Here is an 18,388-nt window from a genome sequence, read left to right on the forward strand (position 1 = left end):
TTTGCATTTGGAAGTGCTCCTCAGATTCCTTAAAAGGCTGTCAGTGTTTTGGAACGGTGTAATTTGAATAGGTTACAGTAAAGCAATTCATCAACCTGATACTCTGTTCTCTCTGGCATTGAATGTCATTTAGCTTAATGTAGCTTGTTAGTTTCAGCAGAGAAAGTGTTACTACTCAAAGATGTATCAATTGTAACCCACTCCTTAGACCGTTTAGGAAATGTTACTTAGTTGTTTTGCACTTATTTGTGTGGGTTGTGTTTGATGTTTAATAGACTGTTATCTCCATTTAGGTAACCCCTGACCTGTTGATGGACCAGGGTCAAAGTTCAGGGTCAGAGTTCTCAACCGAAGATCAGATACAGCAAATAATCTACGATGTTCTACGTCAGGGGTAAACCATTGTTCTGATTTACAAACAATATATACAGACTGAATGTCATTAGTAACACTTTGTCTCTCCTAATTCCTCAGGAGTACAGAGGGAGACGCTTCCATTAAGCGCAGAGTTCGAGTCATCTGTAATAAGATTCAGGGCCTGAAGGTACAGTGTATCTTAGTTAATCAAATTTTAAACATTGCTAGTTTTGAACATAATACATGTCAACACCTGATCACATACCCTACATTTAAAGCTAATGAATGGCTTCTATTTAGGGTTGCTTCCACCACCAGTATGACACAGCCAGTTCAGCTCAAAGCTTAACCTCTGCTCCCAAAACTATTTCAGGTGAACTGAAGTACAATTCATGATAAAACAAACAAAAAAGACAATGTTCTGTACAGGATATTAAATTACTTGCATCGTGAAAGGCAGTTCAAGTGTATTAAACCAGAGACTGTATATGTGTAATTTGTGCAAAAGTCTTGCCTTTCAGTTAAAATAGCCAGTTGGCTTTTTTTTTAATGCACACTTTTAGTGCAATTTGAGCTGTTATTGAGACATAATCTTGACAGACAGTTTTGTATATTGCCGCCATTCTCAATTCAAGTACATAAAAAATACACTTGTATTATCTACTTAAAAAATAGCTGCCCAGGGTGTAACCAAGATAACCATTGAGTCAATTGACTTTGACTAAACCCAGCTGTGAATAAATCTGCCATTTTTAAAAAGCTATCATAAACAAGTGTCAGCAGTGAGAGGTGATTTACTCTAGTGATAAAACACAAAGTCTGGCTGTGGAGGTAGGCTCAGTTGGCACTGTGTTCGGTACTCAGACAGGCATTGCTAAAATGGGCATTACATTTGATGGCTTTTTAGGTGTTGGCATCTTTTGCTAAACCGTAATGAATTGGCAGCAGATCCCACCTCACTTACAACAGCTGAGCCCATTTTAGAGTAAGAGGAGTGAGAGATGTTTTGCTCTGCCATCAGCTACACTCACAAACACAATTTTCTACTAATGGACACAAAAGTCTGACAGTCTAATCTAATATAAATGTATAAATCCCAATAATATACCATCATAGAAATTATAAATAAGCACTTAAAAAGACTGCAATTCAATATCCCTGTCAATCTTATATTTGAACATTTCAGTAAACCCTAAGTTTATGTTTGAAATGCAAGGCACGAGAGTTACTCTCTGAGGCAAACAGTAGACCATTTAGCCTCAGTATAATTACCTGATATAGAGAGAGAACCTAGATGCCTGATGGATGTGTCTGGGGTTTGCTGCCAGGAACAAGTTAACATCATGGACAAGTTTCCGAGCAACTGAGCTCAAGATAATTATAAGAATTTTAAAAGTGGCACAGCAAATCGAAAAATACCTGGAAGTTACACAACTTCTAAAATTGCATAATGTGCTGAATGTTGACAAAGATATTTTCCTATTTTATGTTAAAACAAAATAGCGCTAGTAATTCAGTGTAACAATGGCCTAAAAGCCTGTGACTTGTGTGATAAAACATCATACCGGTATGTAGGCTATATATACTATTATTCATAATAGTCTTTGTCTTAAATGCTGAGCTTTTGGGAGCATTTTGTAATGTAGAAATCTTGTAAACACTTCACTTTTGAAGTAATGATTTCTTAAAAGCAAAGGACTGTTTTTTTTTGTGAGCAATTACTTAGAATAGTGAACTTTACACAGGATTATGTCTATTATGTCTCAACAGGGTTAGCAAACCACTAATGACTACTTTGTCGTCTAGATACAGTACTATCATAGTGGTGGACTTGAATTATAGTGTTTTAGGCTAATCTGGTAATGCCTTGCTTGTTTACATGAAAAACATGCACGCTTTGACGCACATGACTGTCCTGGTTAGTCCTGTTAGCCACTGACAGACTATGCATGGAGTGGGCAAAACAATGGAAACACTTGATGTCAGTTTACCATCATCATGCACTGTTGGGGAATTGCCCTGCCCTGTCAGAGATCTTAGTAGATATAGACAGTCTAGATATCTTTGTATACAGATATGCTCATAAATTTATGTGAAATGATTAATTATAATTTTTCCCCTACAGTGGCTCAGATCATATTGGGTGTCATAAACATTGATAAGACTGCAAGCAGCAGCCATTGACGCCTGTTTCACACATACTCCGTTAGCAGTGCGTATGCGGTGCATATTTCTTTCCGCACCCATGTTAACAGGTTAGAGCTTTCACACTGCACGCTGATGCGGTCCGTCAATGTGTTCCAGGTGCGGTGCGTATACAGCAGTGCAACGATCATTTCCACACCGAGTCTATTTTTCTCTGTGCTGCACGCGCTTAATTAAAGTGACAGCGCATGATTCGTGGTCAAAATGAACACAGATTGACATGAAAATGAAGTAATTTCACCATAAACGCATTTCATTAAATTATACTACTATTTTTCACAGTCATCTTTTCACTTTAAGCCCCAGGTAAAGCAAAGAAAAGCAAAACACTTACAATAAGTAGCAAAAATAGCTAATGCGGTCAAAAAATAATAAAATAAAATAAAAAAATTATGAAATACACTGTACAGTGTGTTATAGCTATTATGTGTGGGCAAGAGCCTTGCATCTCCACAGAAAGTGATAATTACGTGATGGTGATCCGAGAACTACATGGAACAAGAAATCTGCACAATGGATGACACTAGTTGAAGTGGAGAAACAAAGTTCTGTACGTCCTGTGGTACTTTTTATATAAAGATTTTAATGCTAAAGAGAGGCATGAGAGTCGGCTGTCTTTGTCAATTGTAAGTTTTAATTGTAATGTTTGTGTTTTTAACATAAGAAAAGTACATTCAAATGTTTGTTTTGCAAATTAATATATAAATCTATATAGAAGGAATGCATTGAATAATACATTTAAATTTAGTGTGTTTAAACGTGAATAAGTCTATGAAAGACTGTATAACTGTAATAAGTACAAAGAGAATTGAAATTCTGCCAGAAAATGTAGTAAAAACTTTTGGATTTGAAATAAAAATAATGAATAAATGTTGTGTTTGTGGTATACAGCGGATCAGTTGCGCACTGCAAACGCAGCATATATAAAAGCACATGAGCGCGTGCTGCTCCTGCACCGCATATGTACTGCAACACACACTGCAAATGGAGTATGTGTGAAACAGGCATGATGCTTGAAGCAACACAGGATCAAATGTGAAACATAAATGCAACAAAATAATTATGATCTCATTTTATTTTTTAAATATCTTATTCTTGAACATCTTTAAGTTTTCAAAAGGGGAAAAGTAAACATATTAGAAAATGTTTATGTAAACTTATGAACACAACCATATAACCATTGTCCCTTGAATTTCAGGTGAGCGGATCTGATGACTTAAAGGAGGAGCTTGAGAAATGTCTGGATGAAAACGTACAGCTGCAGGAACAGCTGGGAAGAAAGAAAACAGAGCTGCACCAAACGCATTCAGAGTAAGATAAACCAACATGGACATTCCCATGTCTGCAGATTATGTGCAGTGCAACATAAGGTATAGTTATATTGTATTTGTGTGCTTATCTCTCTCAGGCTAACTCAGTTGCGAATGGACAGAGAGAATGCAGAGTCTCATGTTAGAGAGCTGGAGGATCAGCTGGCAGGAGTACAGGAGGAGCTGAGAAGAGAGACAGACAACAAGGCTCAAGCTGACACTATGCATATGGTAATCACACGCACAAATGCACATACACCCCAGACTAAGACTTAAATGGTCTGTGATGACAAATCAAAACTTTTTTGCTGTTGGGGACAGTGACAGGTGAAAAGTGTTTATCTTTTTGAAACCTGTGAAAACCCTTATAAATGTTTCATATACACATAATGTACACATTTGGCTGCTGACAAGAATTATAAAGTACTAGCAGTAAAATTATGTCACTATGATGGTATTGAGGTTATTAAAAAAGTTATGATTTGTGTGTACAGGAGTTGATGGCAGTGAGAGCTGATTTGGCTGAAGCTGCAGCGCTGCGTCAGAAACAGGAGGACATTCTGAGGCAGAGAGAGAGGGAGCTGACTGCTCTAAAGGGGGCACTGAAAGATGAGGTCTCCTCTCATGACAAGGAGATAGAAGCTCTCAGAGAGCAGTACAGCCAAGACATGGAGCGACTACGAGCAAGCATGGAGCAGGTTTCACAGGTACACATCCAAGGGTCTGTGAAATGTACAGGAAATTAGAGGCTCTTAAGACAGAACCCTGGTGAACACCTATAATATAAAATATAAGGAGCAATGTTAAAACTTGAAGCACTTTGTGTAGGAATCATGGTGCACATATGTACAACAATATCTTTTTGCCTTAGTCTCAGGCAACTATTGAAGCTGAGCGTCACCGTGTGAACTCTACGGTAAGGTCTCTTCAGCAGCAATTGGAAGAGAGCAGAGATGAGGGAAACCATTGGAGAGAGCAGTTCCAGTCCAGTAGAGAAGAGCTACGTAACACCAAACAAGAGTGAGTCACACTTACACTGGTTAGTTTTTTGGCACAATTTAATTAGTTTTACATTATTCTTTTGTTAATATGTTTATGTCTCTCTTTTTTCATTGTACGCTTTTTGTCGGTGCAGTGGACAACTGGTTCAACCTAAAGAGTGAGATGCACTCTCAGAGTAGCTGAGACAAAAATCTAGATTTGTTTGTAGAGATGTGATTGAAACTATTAGTATTTATAAGTCTGCTTTGTAGAGTCTAAGATCCCGCCACCATAATTTTAAACAAATGATTTAATAATGCATTTAATAAATGCTTTTGTGTGATATTTTTTAAGTGTACCAAATCACAATTCTAAAACATTAAATCCTTACTAAATTCAGAGGAACTAACTTTTAAACAAATTATGATTTTATAATTCGATTACCCTGTTACATCACCGTGTTCATCATCACAAATACTGAATCATTTGGAAATCCTTCTGCTTATTCATTTTTTTGGTTACACTTTATTTTAAGGTGATGTAGTTACATTGTACTTACTCAAATAAGTACTGAGTAATATTAATTAAATTAACTACATGTACTTACTATAGAGTTAGGGTTAGGTTTAGGGTTAGTTACTTGTAATTATGCATAATTTACTGTTATTACTATAGTAAGTACATGTAGTAACGTGTAACTACATCACTTTTTTTTTTTTATTCAGAAAATACACGGCTAATCTGCAAATTTAAACACACTAAGCTAATTTCTCCATCTCTAAATGGTTTGCCAGTAACAGACCAAGATGGCGCTATTAATTTAGACTAATAAAATGTGCACTTAGGGAACATTGCTTTTATTATATTTAATCACATTATTATGGATCTTGACACTCAATCAATAGTTTGTCCACCCAAATTACCATTATCAGGAAATATGAGGAGCTCTATCATGTTATAAGAAGTCATCATGGACAGTTCAATAGTTGCTATACACTGCAGAATATGTACATATTTGTTAATCAATCACTTAGTTTATCTTTTTTTGTGTGTTTTATATATTGTGTTTGTGTATGTTTATACTATGTGTGTATATATGTGTGTATGTTAGGTTACTCCAGTCTCGTCTGGAGAAAGAGGAGTTTGAGGAGGAGCTGAAAGATCTGCAGGAGAAAGTCAGCACAATGAAACAGCAGTTACCAGATCCCAAACAGACACAGACTGTCAGTCAGGTACATACAGTTCACTCTCATCTGCTTATGAATGTTAAATGAATAAATGTTTTCTTACATTAAGACTTAAAGTACTATTTGTATTTTCATAGGAACTTGAACGTTGTCGTGTTGACCTGCAGAAGGCCCAGGCAGATATGGATAAATTAAAAACAGATCTTGACAAGAAGACAATGGAAATCGTTTTATTAAAGAAGAGCAAACAGGAGCTTGAAGCAGAGCAGAAATATGAAATTGACAGGCTGAAGGACCAGTCTCGCAGAGATAAGGAAGAGCTCACAAAAGCTCATGAGAGGGCCAAACAGGTATAGTATGGCTAAAATTAGTATGACATAATAACAGTTCTCCTCCCCTTGTGTTTTACTTCTGATTTTTATAAACCCCCGGCAGCTAGCTGAACCCTCGTTGGTGGAGGCCTTGCGCGGGGAGTTGGGTGACATGCGAGAGGAGGTGGGCCGACTGCGCAGTCAGCTGCTCTCAGCTGAAGAAGAGCTGCAGGCAGAGAGAGACAAGCTCAGCTCTGCTCAAACCCAAGCAAACAATCTGACACATGAGCACAAGGAACTTGAGGAAACCAACACGCGTATGAAGGAGAGGCTCACACGTCTGGAGGTTAGAACACACATTAATATAGGCTATGTCTAAACTAATATGGTTACATTTGAAAACACTTTTTTTCCTCTACGTTTTGGCCTTACATCCACGCTGAGACTCGTGTCCTTTTTTCCTGCGAAAATTGAGCTTTTTAAAAACACTCTCCCAAGTGTGTGAATTTGAAAACGCAGTTTTCGCGTTGTAGAGTGGACTATTTGAACACGATGATGCATGTTTAGTCATGTGACGTATATTTTACCAATAGATTATACCGATATCTGTCTGCTATATGCTATTCACTTTCACAGTGTTGCTAAAGATAAATGTTACTTTGTACAATCCTAATGTTAAATTCCTATATAGATGACAGAACATTTACTCTCAATTGCTATCCTGTGGCAAAAAACAAGGGCAGTTGTATTTTATTCCATACATGGAATGGTGATTGAGTAGCCTGGGAAAACCCAGACAACTTCCGGCAAATTTAGATTTGCTCTGCAAGTAGTCTGGCAAAGAGCTCATTCAAGCCCATTTCTAATCCGTCGAAATCGCGGCACCAATCAGAAATGTTGGGGCGGGCTTTACACGATGACGATCGTTCTGATTGGTTTTAGGTCTATCCAATTGCGCCCATTGAGCGACGTCCGTTGGTGAAGCGCAGCAACTTTTAAATGCATTATTATATTCAAATTGCAAACACATGAGGACAGTCTCCATGAAAGACCCACTGGCAGATGAACGTGCTACTACATTTCTCTCCGAAACGGTAGGAAATTAAATTAGATTTAATAGAGGATTTTAACTGTGACAAGATGATTGACAGGGCAGTTTATGTGACAGGATGCACGCGACAGATCCGTCCGATAAAGATGACGAAGTAGTATGTCCCAAAGCTTGCCTACTTTTTTGCTACACATTCAAAAGTAAATACCTTTTCTTCACAAAAAGAGTACATACTTTTATGGCGTAGTGTAACTTAGGCGAATTGGGACGCAGCATATGGCTTTACACGATGACGATCGCTCTGATTGGTTTTAGGTTTATCCAACTGCGCCCAGAGGCATTTGAGCGACGTCCGTTGGTGACACCCCTTTGGAAATGAGTTATTAATGAAGCTTTGCCAGACCATAACTCAGTTACTACTGAGAATGGTCTGGTTTTAACCAGGCTAGTGATTGAGTGCAATCTCAACGCACCAGTAAGTGTTAAGATATTTAGCTAATAAATTAATTGTGTCAGAAGAATAGTCCATCCATCCATTCATCCATCTTCTTCTGCTTATCCGGGGCTGGGTCGCGGGGGCAGCAGTCTAAGCAGAGATGCCCAGACTTCCCTCTCCCTAGACACTTCCTCAAGCTTTTCCGGGGGGACACCGAGGCGTTCCCAGGCCAGCCGGGAGACATAGTCCCTCCAGCATGTCCTAGGTCTTCCCCGGGGCCTCCTCCCGGTGGGATGCGCCCGGAACACCTTCCCAGGAAGGCGTCCAGGAGGCATCCGGAACAGATGCCCGAGCCACCTCAGCTGGATCCTCTCGATGTGAGGAGCAGTGGCTCTACTCTGAGCTCCTCCCGAGTGACCGAACTTCTCACCCTATCTCTAAGGGATCGCCCAGCCACCCTGCGGAGAAAGCTCATTTCGGCCGCCTGTATCCGAGATCTTGTCCTTTCGGTCATGACCCACAGCTCATGGCCATAGGTGAGAGTAGGAACGTAGATTGACTGGTAAATCGAGAGCCTCGCCTTGTGGCTCAGCTCTTTCTTCACCACGACAGACCGGTACATCGACCGCATTACTGCAGAAGCTGCACCGATCCGTCTGTCAATCTCCCGTTCCATCCTTCCCTCACTCGTGAACAAAACCCCAAGATACTTAAACTCCTCCACTTGAGGCAGGAACTCTCCAACAACCTGAAGTGGGCAAGCCACCCTTTTCCAACTGAGAATCATGGCCTCGGATTTGGAGGCACCGATTCTCATCCCAGCCGCTGCACACTCGGCTGCAAACCGTCCCAGTGCATGCTGAAGGTCCTGGTCTGATGGGGCCAGTACGACAACATCATCCGCAAAAAGTAGAGACGAAATTGTGTGGTCCCCAAACCTGACACCCTCCGGCCCCTGGCTGCGCCTAGAAATTCTGTCCATAAAAATTATGAACAGAACCGGCGACAAAGGGCAGCCCTGCCGGAGTCCAACATGCACCGGGAACAAGTCTGACTTACTGCCGGCAATGCGAACCAAGCTCCTGCTCCGGTCGTACAGGGACCGGACAGCCCTTAGCAAAGGGCCCCGGACCCCATACTCCCAGAGCACCCTCCACAGGATGCCACGAGGGACACAGTCGAATGCCTTCTCCAAATCCACAAAGCACATGTTGATTGGTTGGGCAAACTCCCATGAACCCTCCAGCACCCTGGAGAAGGTAAAGAGCTGGTCCATGTTCCACGACCGGGACGAAAACGCATTGTTCCTCCTGAATCCGAGGTTCTACTATCGGCCGTATTCTCCTCTCCAGTACCCTGACATAGACTTTCCCAGGGAGGCTGAGAAGTGTGATCCCCCTGTAGTTGGAACACACCCGAAGAATAGAAGAATAGTCTAAAAACTTTATGTCTGGTCTCTGTATCATCTCAGTGAGCTTTCAATATGTTTTACACATATGCAGTAAGATGAATTTACGTTTTCAAATGTTTTTATTTTGCATTAATTTAACTTTTCAGTATGGGTGAGAAACTTGAGGAAAATGCTATTGTGGACTGAGAGAGTTTTGAAATAATAACGTAGTTTTCAAATGAATCCGTATTAACGTAGACAGCCATAGTTATATAATGGTACACCTTCCCTCTCACTATAACAATCTGTTTTCATCAGTTAATGGTTGAAAACACTAATTGTGTTTTCATGATCTTATTTGTCACTTTTGAAATCCCGAGTTGATGTCATGCATTAAAACACATACACATTACTCCATCCGCTCATCTGTTCGCCCTCTTTTTCTGATGTGTTTAACTGTCTTTGTCTGTAGTCTCAGCTGCAGGAGCGCATGTCTCAGAGTATTGAAGCTGAGCAGGAGCAACAGGAGGAGACCAGGAGACTGAGGCAGCAGCTGGAAGAGTCCAGGCGTGAGAACTCCAGGCTGGGCCTGGAGAGGGACGAGCTGGCTCGTAATATGGAAGAGAAGGAGAAGGACAGAGACGCAGTCCGCAAGGAGAACACGCTGCTCGATGACCAGAGGAGGCACCAGGATAGAGCACTAGACAAACTCAATAAAGAGGTATGTGCTCATCGACACGAATTTGAGTCAGTCTTGTGTCATTTTACATTTTTATTAGTCTGTCCTTTACTTTGTTTTTTTTTAATCTCCCTCTTTTGCTACCTCCTGCCCCTTTCTCTCGCTTTTTCTGTCAGATGGAACGCTTGTCTGCTGCGTCCCGTGAGGAGGTGCGGCTCCTGCAGGCTCAGCTGGATGAGCAAAGAGAGAAGTGGAGGAAAGAGCAGCAGGACTTGCATAAAAACACCAAAGAGAAGCTCAGTGAGCTGGAGAGAGCTCAGAGCACCATTCATTCCCTACAGGAGGAGGTGCCACACTCTGGCTACTTTTGTTTTGAATTTGGCTAAGCAAATTAATCAGTCAACAATTTGTAGTTATTCAATTTTGTTTGTTTTTAGTTGACCCGTCAAAAGAAGGAGCTGTTCTCAAGTTATGAGGATCGAGACAGTGCTTTATTAGATAAAGAGCTGCTCAGCAACCGCCTCAAGCATCTGGAGAGTGAGATGGAGACTCAGCGTACCACACAAAACGACCGTTCACGAGATATCCGCAGCTTGGAGGTGTGTGTTTCACCTTCACATTTCCACATTTGGTGTCTTAGAGATCATAATGTGGTGGTGTACCTCTCTCTTCACTGTATGCTATGTTTGTCTCCACCTGCAGGACAAAATCAAGCATTTGGAGCTTGAGTTAGATGAGGAGAAGAACAGTGCGGAGATGCTGACAGAAAGAATCACCAGGAGCAGAGATCAGGTATACATACACTGTTATCATCAGTGGACATCAGGGACTTATTAAGTGCGATTTTATTACAGAACTACTGTACCAGTGTAAATTATTCATAAAGTGTTAACTAAGAAAAAGGTAATTAAATGCTTTAATTTAAATGTGGTGCTGCTTGTAGATTGAACAGCTGCGTGCAGAGCTCATGCAAGAGCGGTCCTCCAAACAAGATCTGGAGCTGGACAAAAACGCTTTGGAGAGACAGGTACGCCTCGTGACCATCCAACACTATGGTAGATTTATCTGTCGAAGTGTATACTGCATTATCGTTGACTGAGTTTTTGTAATATCAAGTGTGATAAGAGTATACAGTTAAACAAGTGAAGAAAAAAATGCATTAATTCAGATTGGCCACAAGATTTCATCTAATCTGCATATCTTTCAGATAAAGGAGTATAAGTCTCGCGTAACTGAGATGGAGGGCCAGTCACGTTCCTCCACTGGCGTGTCTCAGCTGGAGAGCAAAATCCAGGAACTCGAGGAGCGACTGCGCACAGAGGAGAGGTAAACAAAGGACCTAATGAACTGAAGGTCTAAAACCACTACCATGAAGTGGCTGAAACAATTACATTATCCACAAAGCACTACAGAATGCTTGAGAACAGCACTCCTCTTTAATCAATCTACGCTGCTAGAATACACAGAAAAATTCACAGACCGCAGATATTGCAGTTCGTAAAGCGGTTCACGAAATCTTCTACTTTAAGTTAATTAATTAAATTAAATTTGACTACATTATGTAAATTACATTAGGGGAATGGTCAGGAGGTTTATTTGTTACTTGGTCAGATTTTAATTTGCCCTGCCAGTATTTTTACAGGCATTTGTTTACAAAAAAAAAGTTTTGTATATGCACCGGAAAATTTTGTTTTTTATTAAAATAACAAAAAGTTACGTTTTAAAAGAAAATAACATCATCAAACCACAGCACCTGAAGAATCTTAAGTGTAAGAAAACTCTCAATACACTACAGATTCAGCACATCCTGAGGTACAAGTACATCGTTGTGTTTTTTCAGAGAAAAGAATTCTGTAGTGTCCTCTCAGCGACGGTTGGAAAGGAAACTAAAGGAGCTGAACATCACCCTGGATGAGGAAAGACAGCAGCACACGGAACAGAGAGACCAGGTGAATCATACACATGTTATATGTACACATAGAGTAGTGTGTCTTCTTCCACACCATGTAATGATCTCTGTATTTGGTGGAGTGTTTCTGTGTTTAATGCATGTGTGTTCCTGCAGCTGACCTGTGATCTGTGGTCAGCTGACCTGTGATCTGACCTGTGATCTGATCTGTGTATTTGGTTGAGAGACCTGTGGAATGTTTCTGTGTTTAATGCATGTGTGGTCCTGCAGCTGACTCTGCGTGTGAAGGCTCTGAAGCGGCAGGTGGATGAGGGAGAGGCCGAGGCAGAGCGACTGGAGGGATTGAGGAGGAAGGCCATCAGAGACATGGAGGAGCAGCAGGAACAGAAGGAGGCGATGCAATCCAGAGTCACGGCGCTAGAGAATGAACTCAAGTAAGTGTGCGTGACTGAGTATGTAAAGTTCTTTTTTCCCCTTTAAATAGAGAGCAATTATGGCTGGATTCCTTTGTGCTTTTTCCTTAATGTGTTTGGTGCAGTATTCAGAATAAGACCTACAGTATATGTGCGTGTAATATGGAGTTTATTACTTAAAACATTAATACTCAGTCAGGCCTCCAGATGGCAGTGTGTGTCTCTTAAAATGCGAGAGTGACCAGACTGCTTGCATCTCTTATCTCTTAAGGCCTTTAGCTTTCCAAACCTCACTCACAAATGATCTTTCCTCAAATCAGCCAGCACATGCTGCTCATCTCTGCTATATGGTGAAAAATCAATACCACCCTGTTTATCACATCATATGCACATCCTGGAAATCATAGAACCTCTTAATAAGCTTATAGATCAGACTGTATTAAACATACAAAAACAATTAAATTATATCTGCTGTACCACAGTGGTGTCAGAATTTCTTCTTAATAACTGTATAGTTCTACCTGCTAATAATGATGCTGATATATAAATTAATTTACATTAACTTTATTTTTTATTTAGGTTTAAATTTTTAAAGGAAAATATATATATTACCTGTTCTCTATCTGATCAGTTTTATAGTGTTGTCATTATTTTAATCATCATGTCTGTCTTGTGGTTTGGCCCCCCACTGTCCAACACAAAATTCAAAGATAATATAATATAATATAATATAATATAATATAATATAATATAATATAATATAATATAATATAATATAATATAATATAATATTAACAGAACTATAACTATAAGAATAAATATTAACAATAATAAATTAAAGTTCCCCTTTTATGCTATTTTAAAGGTTACTAATTTTGTTTGGAGGTCTCCTACAACAGGTTTACATGTATCAAAGGTCAAAAAACACTTTAATTTTCTCATAATATACACTGCACATCATCACATTTTTCAAAGATTCTCAAACGACTCCAAAGATTCAGTCTCTTTCCGAGAGCCTAAGCTGCTCTGATTGGTCTACTGCTTAAAGCGCGTGTCGGAAACTAAACGCTCTTAACCATAACTGAACTTCAGCTCCGGAGGCTTCCTAAAGCTCAGCGATTGTACACTCTGTAAAGACAGTTACGATTGCATTGATTTTACCATATCAATCTGAGCTCGAGTCTGATGATGAATCATTGGAAGAACTAGTTACTCAACCCGAACCTTTATCGCAAGGATGACTTGAGCAGGACGTTTCTCAGTGAGATGTTGCAACTCTTTTTTTTCTAATTTATTGCGGTGCACATGCGGTGCAATAATACATAAGAAATGTATTATTAACAGTATCAATAACAGTGCATACGTTAGCCGGGCACTAATGTGAATGACTGATGTAACATTAAAGTTCGTAAAAAAAACAAAAAAACTTATCATTACTCAAAGTAGTATGAACTGCATTAAACAGTGGCCCACAGCTGATTAGCAGAACTATTTCAGCAAAACGCTAATAATTAATTGTCATTAATGCCGTTTAGTTTAGTTTAGTTTAGTTTAGTTTAGTTTAGTTTAGTTTAGTTTAGTTTAGTTTAGTTTAGTTTAGTTTAGTTTAGTTTAGTTTAGTTTAGTTTAGTTTAGTTTAGTTTAGTTTAGTTTAGTTTATTTGTATAGCACATTTAAAAACAACGTGGGTTGGCCAAAGTGCTTTCCATTAAAACAATATTCTAACAGCATAATTAGCCACAAATACAGAAAATATTACACACCTCACCAAACCAAATACAATTAAAATGCAAGACAACAGTAAAACAAGATACACTCAACTACTAGCTCAACCATAAGCCTGGGCAAGTAAAGTAAATGCGCCCTCAATCGTGATTTAAAAGCACTCAATTTAGTACAACATCTAATATCCGAAGGCAGGTTATTCCAGAGGGGTGCAGCAACTGAAAAGGCACGATCCCCTTTGGACTTTAGATGAGATTTAGGGATCTTTAAAAGTGATGTTTGAGATGACCTCAATAGCCTTGTCGTCTGATAGACCTGGAGAAGATCTGAAATATATTCAGGAGCAAGGCCATGCAAGGCCTTAAAAGCAAACAGTAAAACCTTAAACTGGGCCCTGAAATTAACTGGGAGCTACTGCAGTGAAGCTAGCACTTGCTTTTTGGTCCCAGTCAAAATCCTAGTTGCCGCATTTTGTAAGAGTTGAAGGTGATTTAACAGAACACAAGGAAGCCCCAGATACAATGAATTACAATAGTCCAACCTTGAAAATATGAACGCCTGTATAACCTGCTTCAAATCATTAAAAGACAAAAAGGGTTTAAATTTTGCAATGCGCCTTAAATTAAAGAACCCAGCCTTCACCACTGAATTTCCTTGCTTAATCATGTACGTTAGAGGCAAGAGGGCCTAAACAATCAAATATGTGTGTGGGTGACCTAACTGAGCCAAACACTAGGCATTCTCTTAGCCAGAGACATGCACAATATAAAACACCCGGTAGAAAATATATACATCAGTAATTAATTGGGTTGTGATTTTGAGGAGCAGTTGGTCCAAATAAAGTGTGTACTGTCCCATCTTTAATGATTAAACGTTTTGTAAATCCCACTTAGATTTCAATGAGATTTGAGAAGCAATCGTCAAAAGGTTAAATGCGATCGTTGCTGTGGAAATTTGAACCACTGACTCTTAAAATCCTCATCATTCGGAAGTGTTTACAATATTATTCATATCATATATAATCATATATAAATTTAAATACTTTTCATTCTGTGGCCTGCATGGAAGTTTGCTGAGACCCCTAGTAGGCCCTGGACCCCTGTATGATAATCACTGTTCTAAATAATAGTAAATAACAATAATCAAACTAAAAGTATGTATAATACTGTAAAAAATGGGTAACACTTTATTTTACAGTGTCCTTGTTACATTTGTTACATGTACTTACCATAGTAATAACAATAAATTATGCATAATTACATGTAACTAACCCTCAACCAAATCCTAATCCTACCCTAACCCTATAGTAAGTACATGTAGTTACTTAATATTACTCCGTACTTAAATATATAATTACACTGTAACAATGACACCTTTAAAATAAAGTGTAACCAAAACATTTATAGTATGTTATACCATAGGTCACTACTGTCAAATTGCCTTATTTCATCCTCAGGAGGAAGATCCAGCAGGCCCGGCAGTCAGCTCTGGAGTCTTCAGTGCTCAGCTCTGAGGATGATGATGATGATGATGGATTGTATGATCATTCCAGCATAACCTCCATCCTCACCGAGAGTAATTTACAGACCAGTTCCTGCTGAAGCCGAGAGAGGAATCTGTGGAATGGGGCGTGAATGGGAGCTGTCTGTTGATACAGTAAATACAATAAAAAGGATTGGTGCTCCATTCCTGGACACAGAGTAACTTCAGTCCTGCTCTAAAATAAATGATAGATACTGAAACTCCAGTCTTCTGGTTTCCACCCTGAAGCACTCACTGCTGCGCCACATCAACCCCAATTATAAACCATTTTGTACAATCTGGGGTTAAACTTTTTTCTGTCCATAGAACTGGATAACATCTTTTCACACATTTTGAGACACCTGACATTTTATCTGTAATTGAGTCTAATAGATTTCAGTCATGGCTTTATTCATCTAGACCTCAGTTCCACCTTAGAGACCGTTTTGAAAGAAAAGCTTTAATGATCCCTTTAAGTTTCGTGTAAAAAAGGTCTTTTAGACAACATCAGTTCGGAGTTTAAGCCATTTAGAAACTGAATTAAGAATATAAGACAATGTGAGACAGTGTTTTATTGTACTTAAAGTAATTAGGGATAAATAGAAGAAACAAGAATCTTACTTTTGTATAAAGTGAATGAATACATATAGATGGAAGGAAACATGATTGAATTTTGTTTTAAGGGCCCAGAGACCGAACTGATGATTTTATTAGGTGTATGTTAAGAGACTGATGGGAGATATCAGGGTGTTAGTAGATGGGAAAGGAACACATCAGTGAACATTTTAACAAAAATGCCAGTTAGCACAGGGTAGTCATGTGAATGAAAGAAATATGCATAAAAAGTAAATGTTTGTCATTAATAGTGTAGTATAGCAAAAAAAAAGGTGTAATATGTTATTCTCTGCTTAGACTCTAGCTCTTTATAATATACTTATTCTTTCTTCGTTTACAGAATGAAAAAAGGCAAATAAGTTCTATAGGTACGAGTGAATCAGCACTACACAGATGCATCACTGATGCCAAAATACAATTTATAACAACAATATAAATCAATAAAGATATTTACATTTCAGCTCTTCCATTTACAATCATTTCTATACAAACAATGAACTTGAATGAGCTTCAAGTGCAAATGTCATTTAGCAATATATAAGCAGAGCCTTTCTAAAGCAATTGTACTGTAAACTTATTTTATACAACCACTAAAGCACAGCCATTTTTATTATTTTCACCAAAATTGTTCATTTTTAATTGACAGGCTAAAAAAAAACAAGATCAGTGTTTATGTTTTTCCATCAGGCATAATGGAACAATGACATTTATTAATTTTGTTTGTTCTTTGTTTACCAGCACATTATGTACTGTTGTTAACTTCAGTTCAGTGTATAATATTGACTCAGATTTATTTAAAGTAAATGAATAACTGATATTTCCTACTGTTCATACAGTAGTTGTCCTATTATCCTGTAGTGGACATTATCTTTGGCATTTCTTGATACCAAGCTGCCTTTTCTCATCTATATCTACTGTACTTTATCTATGCGCACCACGTCTGATTCACATGAATGGAAAACCACTACAATGCCTTGTATATCTAATGATAATTTTTATGTATATGTATTTTGTATATATTTGTAATAGAATTTGCATCAAGCACTGATCAAATCGAAGGTTTGTATTTTTCTGGAAGCAAAATCTTTTCTATCAAAAATAAATTCAGTACTTTAATATTTCCTCTCCATTGTATTTTTTTTATTGGTGTGCTCTGTGCTCAGTTGTACTTGTATTTTGTACATGCTAATGCATGTCATAGATGTATGTTACAATTGAGCGTCAAGATACTGTATTTTCAAAATGTCTTTGTCCTTATCCACCTTATTTTTAATGTAGAGTGCAGGGCCATTTGCAAATTGAATTTGGCTGGCTTTCGGTGTCATCCATTTCCATTTATTTTACCTGCACAAAAAAATGTCTATTGTTCTGCTTTGTATTACAAACCGGTATTAGTTATCATGTTATCATAAACATAAACATAAACGGTAACACTTTATAATAACTGCACGCTATTAATCATTAGTTAAGCATTAGTAAACAGTTAATTTGTCATTTATAAAGCATTAATAGACATTAATAAGCAGTTTATAAATACAGTTATAAATGTTTTGTTCTTGATTTATGAGCATATATATAATGTGTTTAATAATTGTATTTTCATACTTTATTAATGATCAATTTATCATTTCTAAATGAAGTATTGCATTATTTACAAACCGGTTATTTAGGAGTTGTCAGTGGTTCAGAAGATAACTTAGAAAGTGTAAGTAAAAGATTAATAAACGGTTTAAATACATATTATTATTCAGACATATAGTAATAGTTACTTTGTGTGTTAGTAAATGCTTTATTAACATGTATTTCTACTGTAATTCAGGGTTAATTCAGGTAGTTATAAAGCATTTAGTAGTGGTTTGTTAACTATTTTTGTGAGCTCATCTAAAGTGAGGACTAGTTATGCTTTGTAAAGCGTTTATAAAGGAGATTTAAAGGCTGTTAAATGTTCTGTATCACTGTGTGTGTTTGTTTCCTTTTTCGGTTTAGAAGATAGCTGAGTCTTTACATCTCCTTTATAAACGCTTTACAAAGCATAACTAGACCTCACTTTAGATGAGCTCACAAAAATAGTGAACTGACCACTACTAAATGCTTTATAACTCCCTGAATCTACTACATTTACTTACACTTTCTAAGTGATCTTATTAATCAATGACAACACCTAGTTTGTAAATAATGGTAAATAATATAACTGGTTTGTAAATAATGCAATACTTCATTTAGAAATGATAAATTGATCATTAATAAAGTATCAAAATACAATTATTAAACACATTATAGATATGCTTATAAATCAAG

General features: G+C 38.1%; 1 protein-coding gene across 1 annotated transcript in view; it reads left to right on the forward strand.

The window, feature by feature from the left end:
- The window catches only part of cgna (cingulin a), a 30,107-nt gene extending 12,896 nt beyond the window's left edge, over nucleotides 1-17,211 (forward strand). The window contains exons 4-21 of the mRNA XM_079893631.1: nucleotides 294-394; nucleotides 475-544; nucleotides 3,761-3,873; nucleotides 3,971-4,103; nucleotides 4,367-4,579; nucleotides 4,744-4,892; nucleotides 5,965-6,085; nucleotides 6,178-6,390; nucleotides 6,476-6,697; nucleotides 9,701-9,949; nucleotides 10,084-10,254; nucleotides 10,345-10,506; nucleotides 10,610-10,699; nucleotides 10,851-10,934; nucleotides 11,115-11,233; nucleotides 11,748-11,856; nucleotides 12,087-12,250; nucleotides 15,411-17,211. Coding sequence (XP_079749757.1) covers nucleotides 294-394; nucleotides 475-544; nucleotides 3,761-3,873; nucleotides 3,971-4,103; nucleotides 4,367-4,579; nucleotides 4,744-4,892; nucleotides 5,965-6,085; nucleotides 6,178-6,390; nucleotides 6,476-6,697; nucleotides 9,701-9,949; nucleotides 10,084-10,254; nucleotides 10,345-10,506; nucleotides 10,610-10,699; nucleotides 10,851-10,934; nucleotides 11,115-11,233; nucleotides 11,748-11,856; nucleotides 12,087-12,250; nucleotides 15,411-15,555 — 2,628 coding nt within the window. The 3' untranslated portion in view covers nucleotides 15,556-17,211. The remainder of the gene's footprint in view (nucleotides 1-293; nucleotides 395-474; nucleotides 545-3,760; nucleotides 3,874-3,970; nucleotides 4,104-4,366; nucleotides 4,580-4,743; nucleotides 4,893-5,964; nucleotides 6,086-6,177; nucleotides 6,391-6,475; nucleotides 6,698-9,700; nucleotides 9,950-10,083; nucleotides 10,255-10,344; nucleotides 10,507-10,609; nucleotides 10,700-10,850; nucleotides 10,935-11,114; nucleotides 11,234-11,747; nucleotides 11,857-12,086; nucleotides 12,251-15,410) is intronic.
- The last annotated feature ends 1,177 nt before the right edge of the window (nucleotides 17,212-18,388 follow it).

This window comes from Squalius cephalus, assembly GCF_949319135.1.
Source record: "Squalius cephalus genome assembly, chromosome: 15".
NCBI lineage: Eukaryota > Metazoa > Chordata > Actinopteri > Cypriniformes > Leuciscidae > Squalius > Squalius cephalus.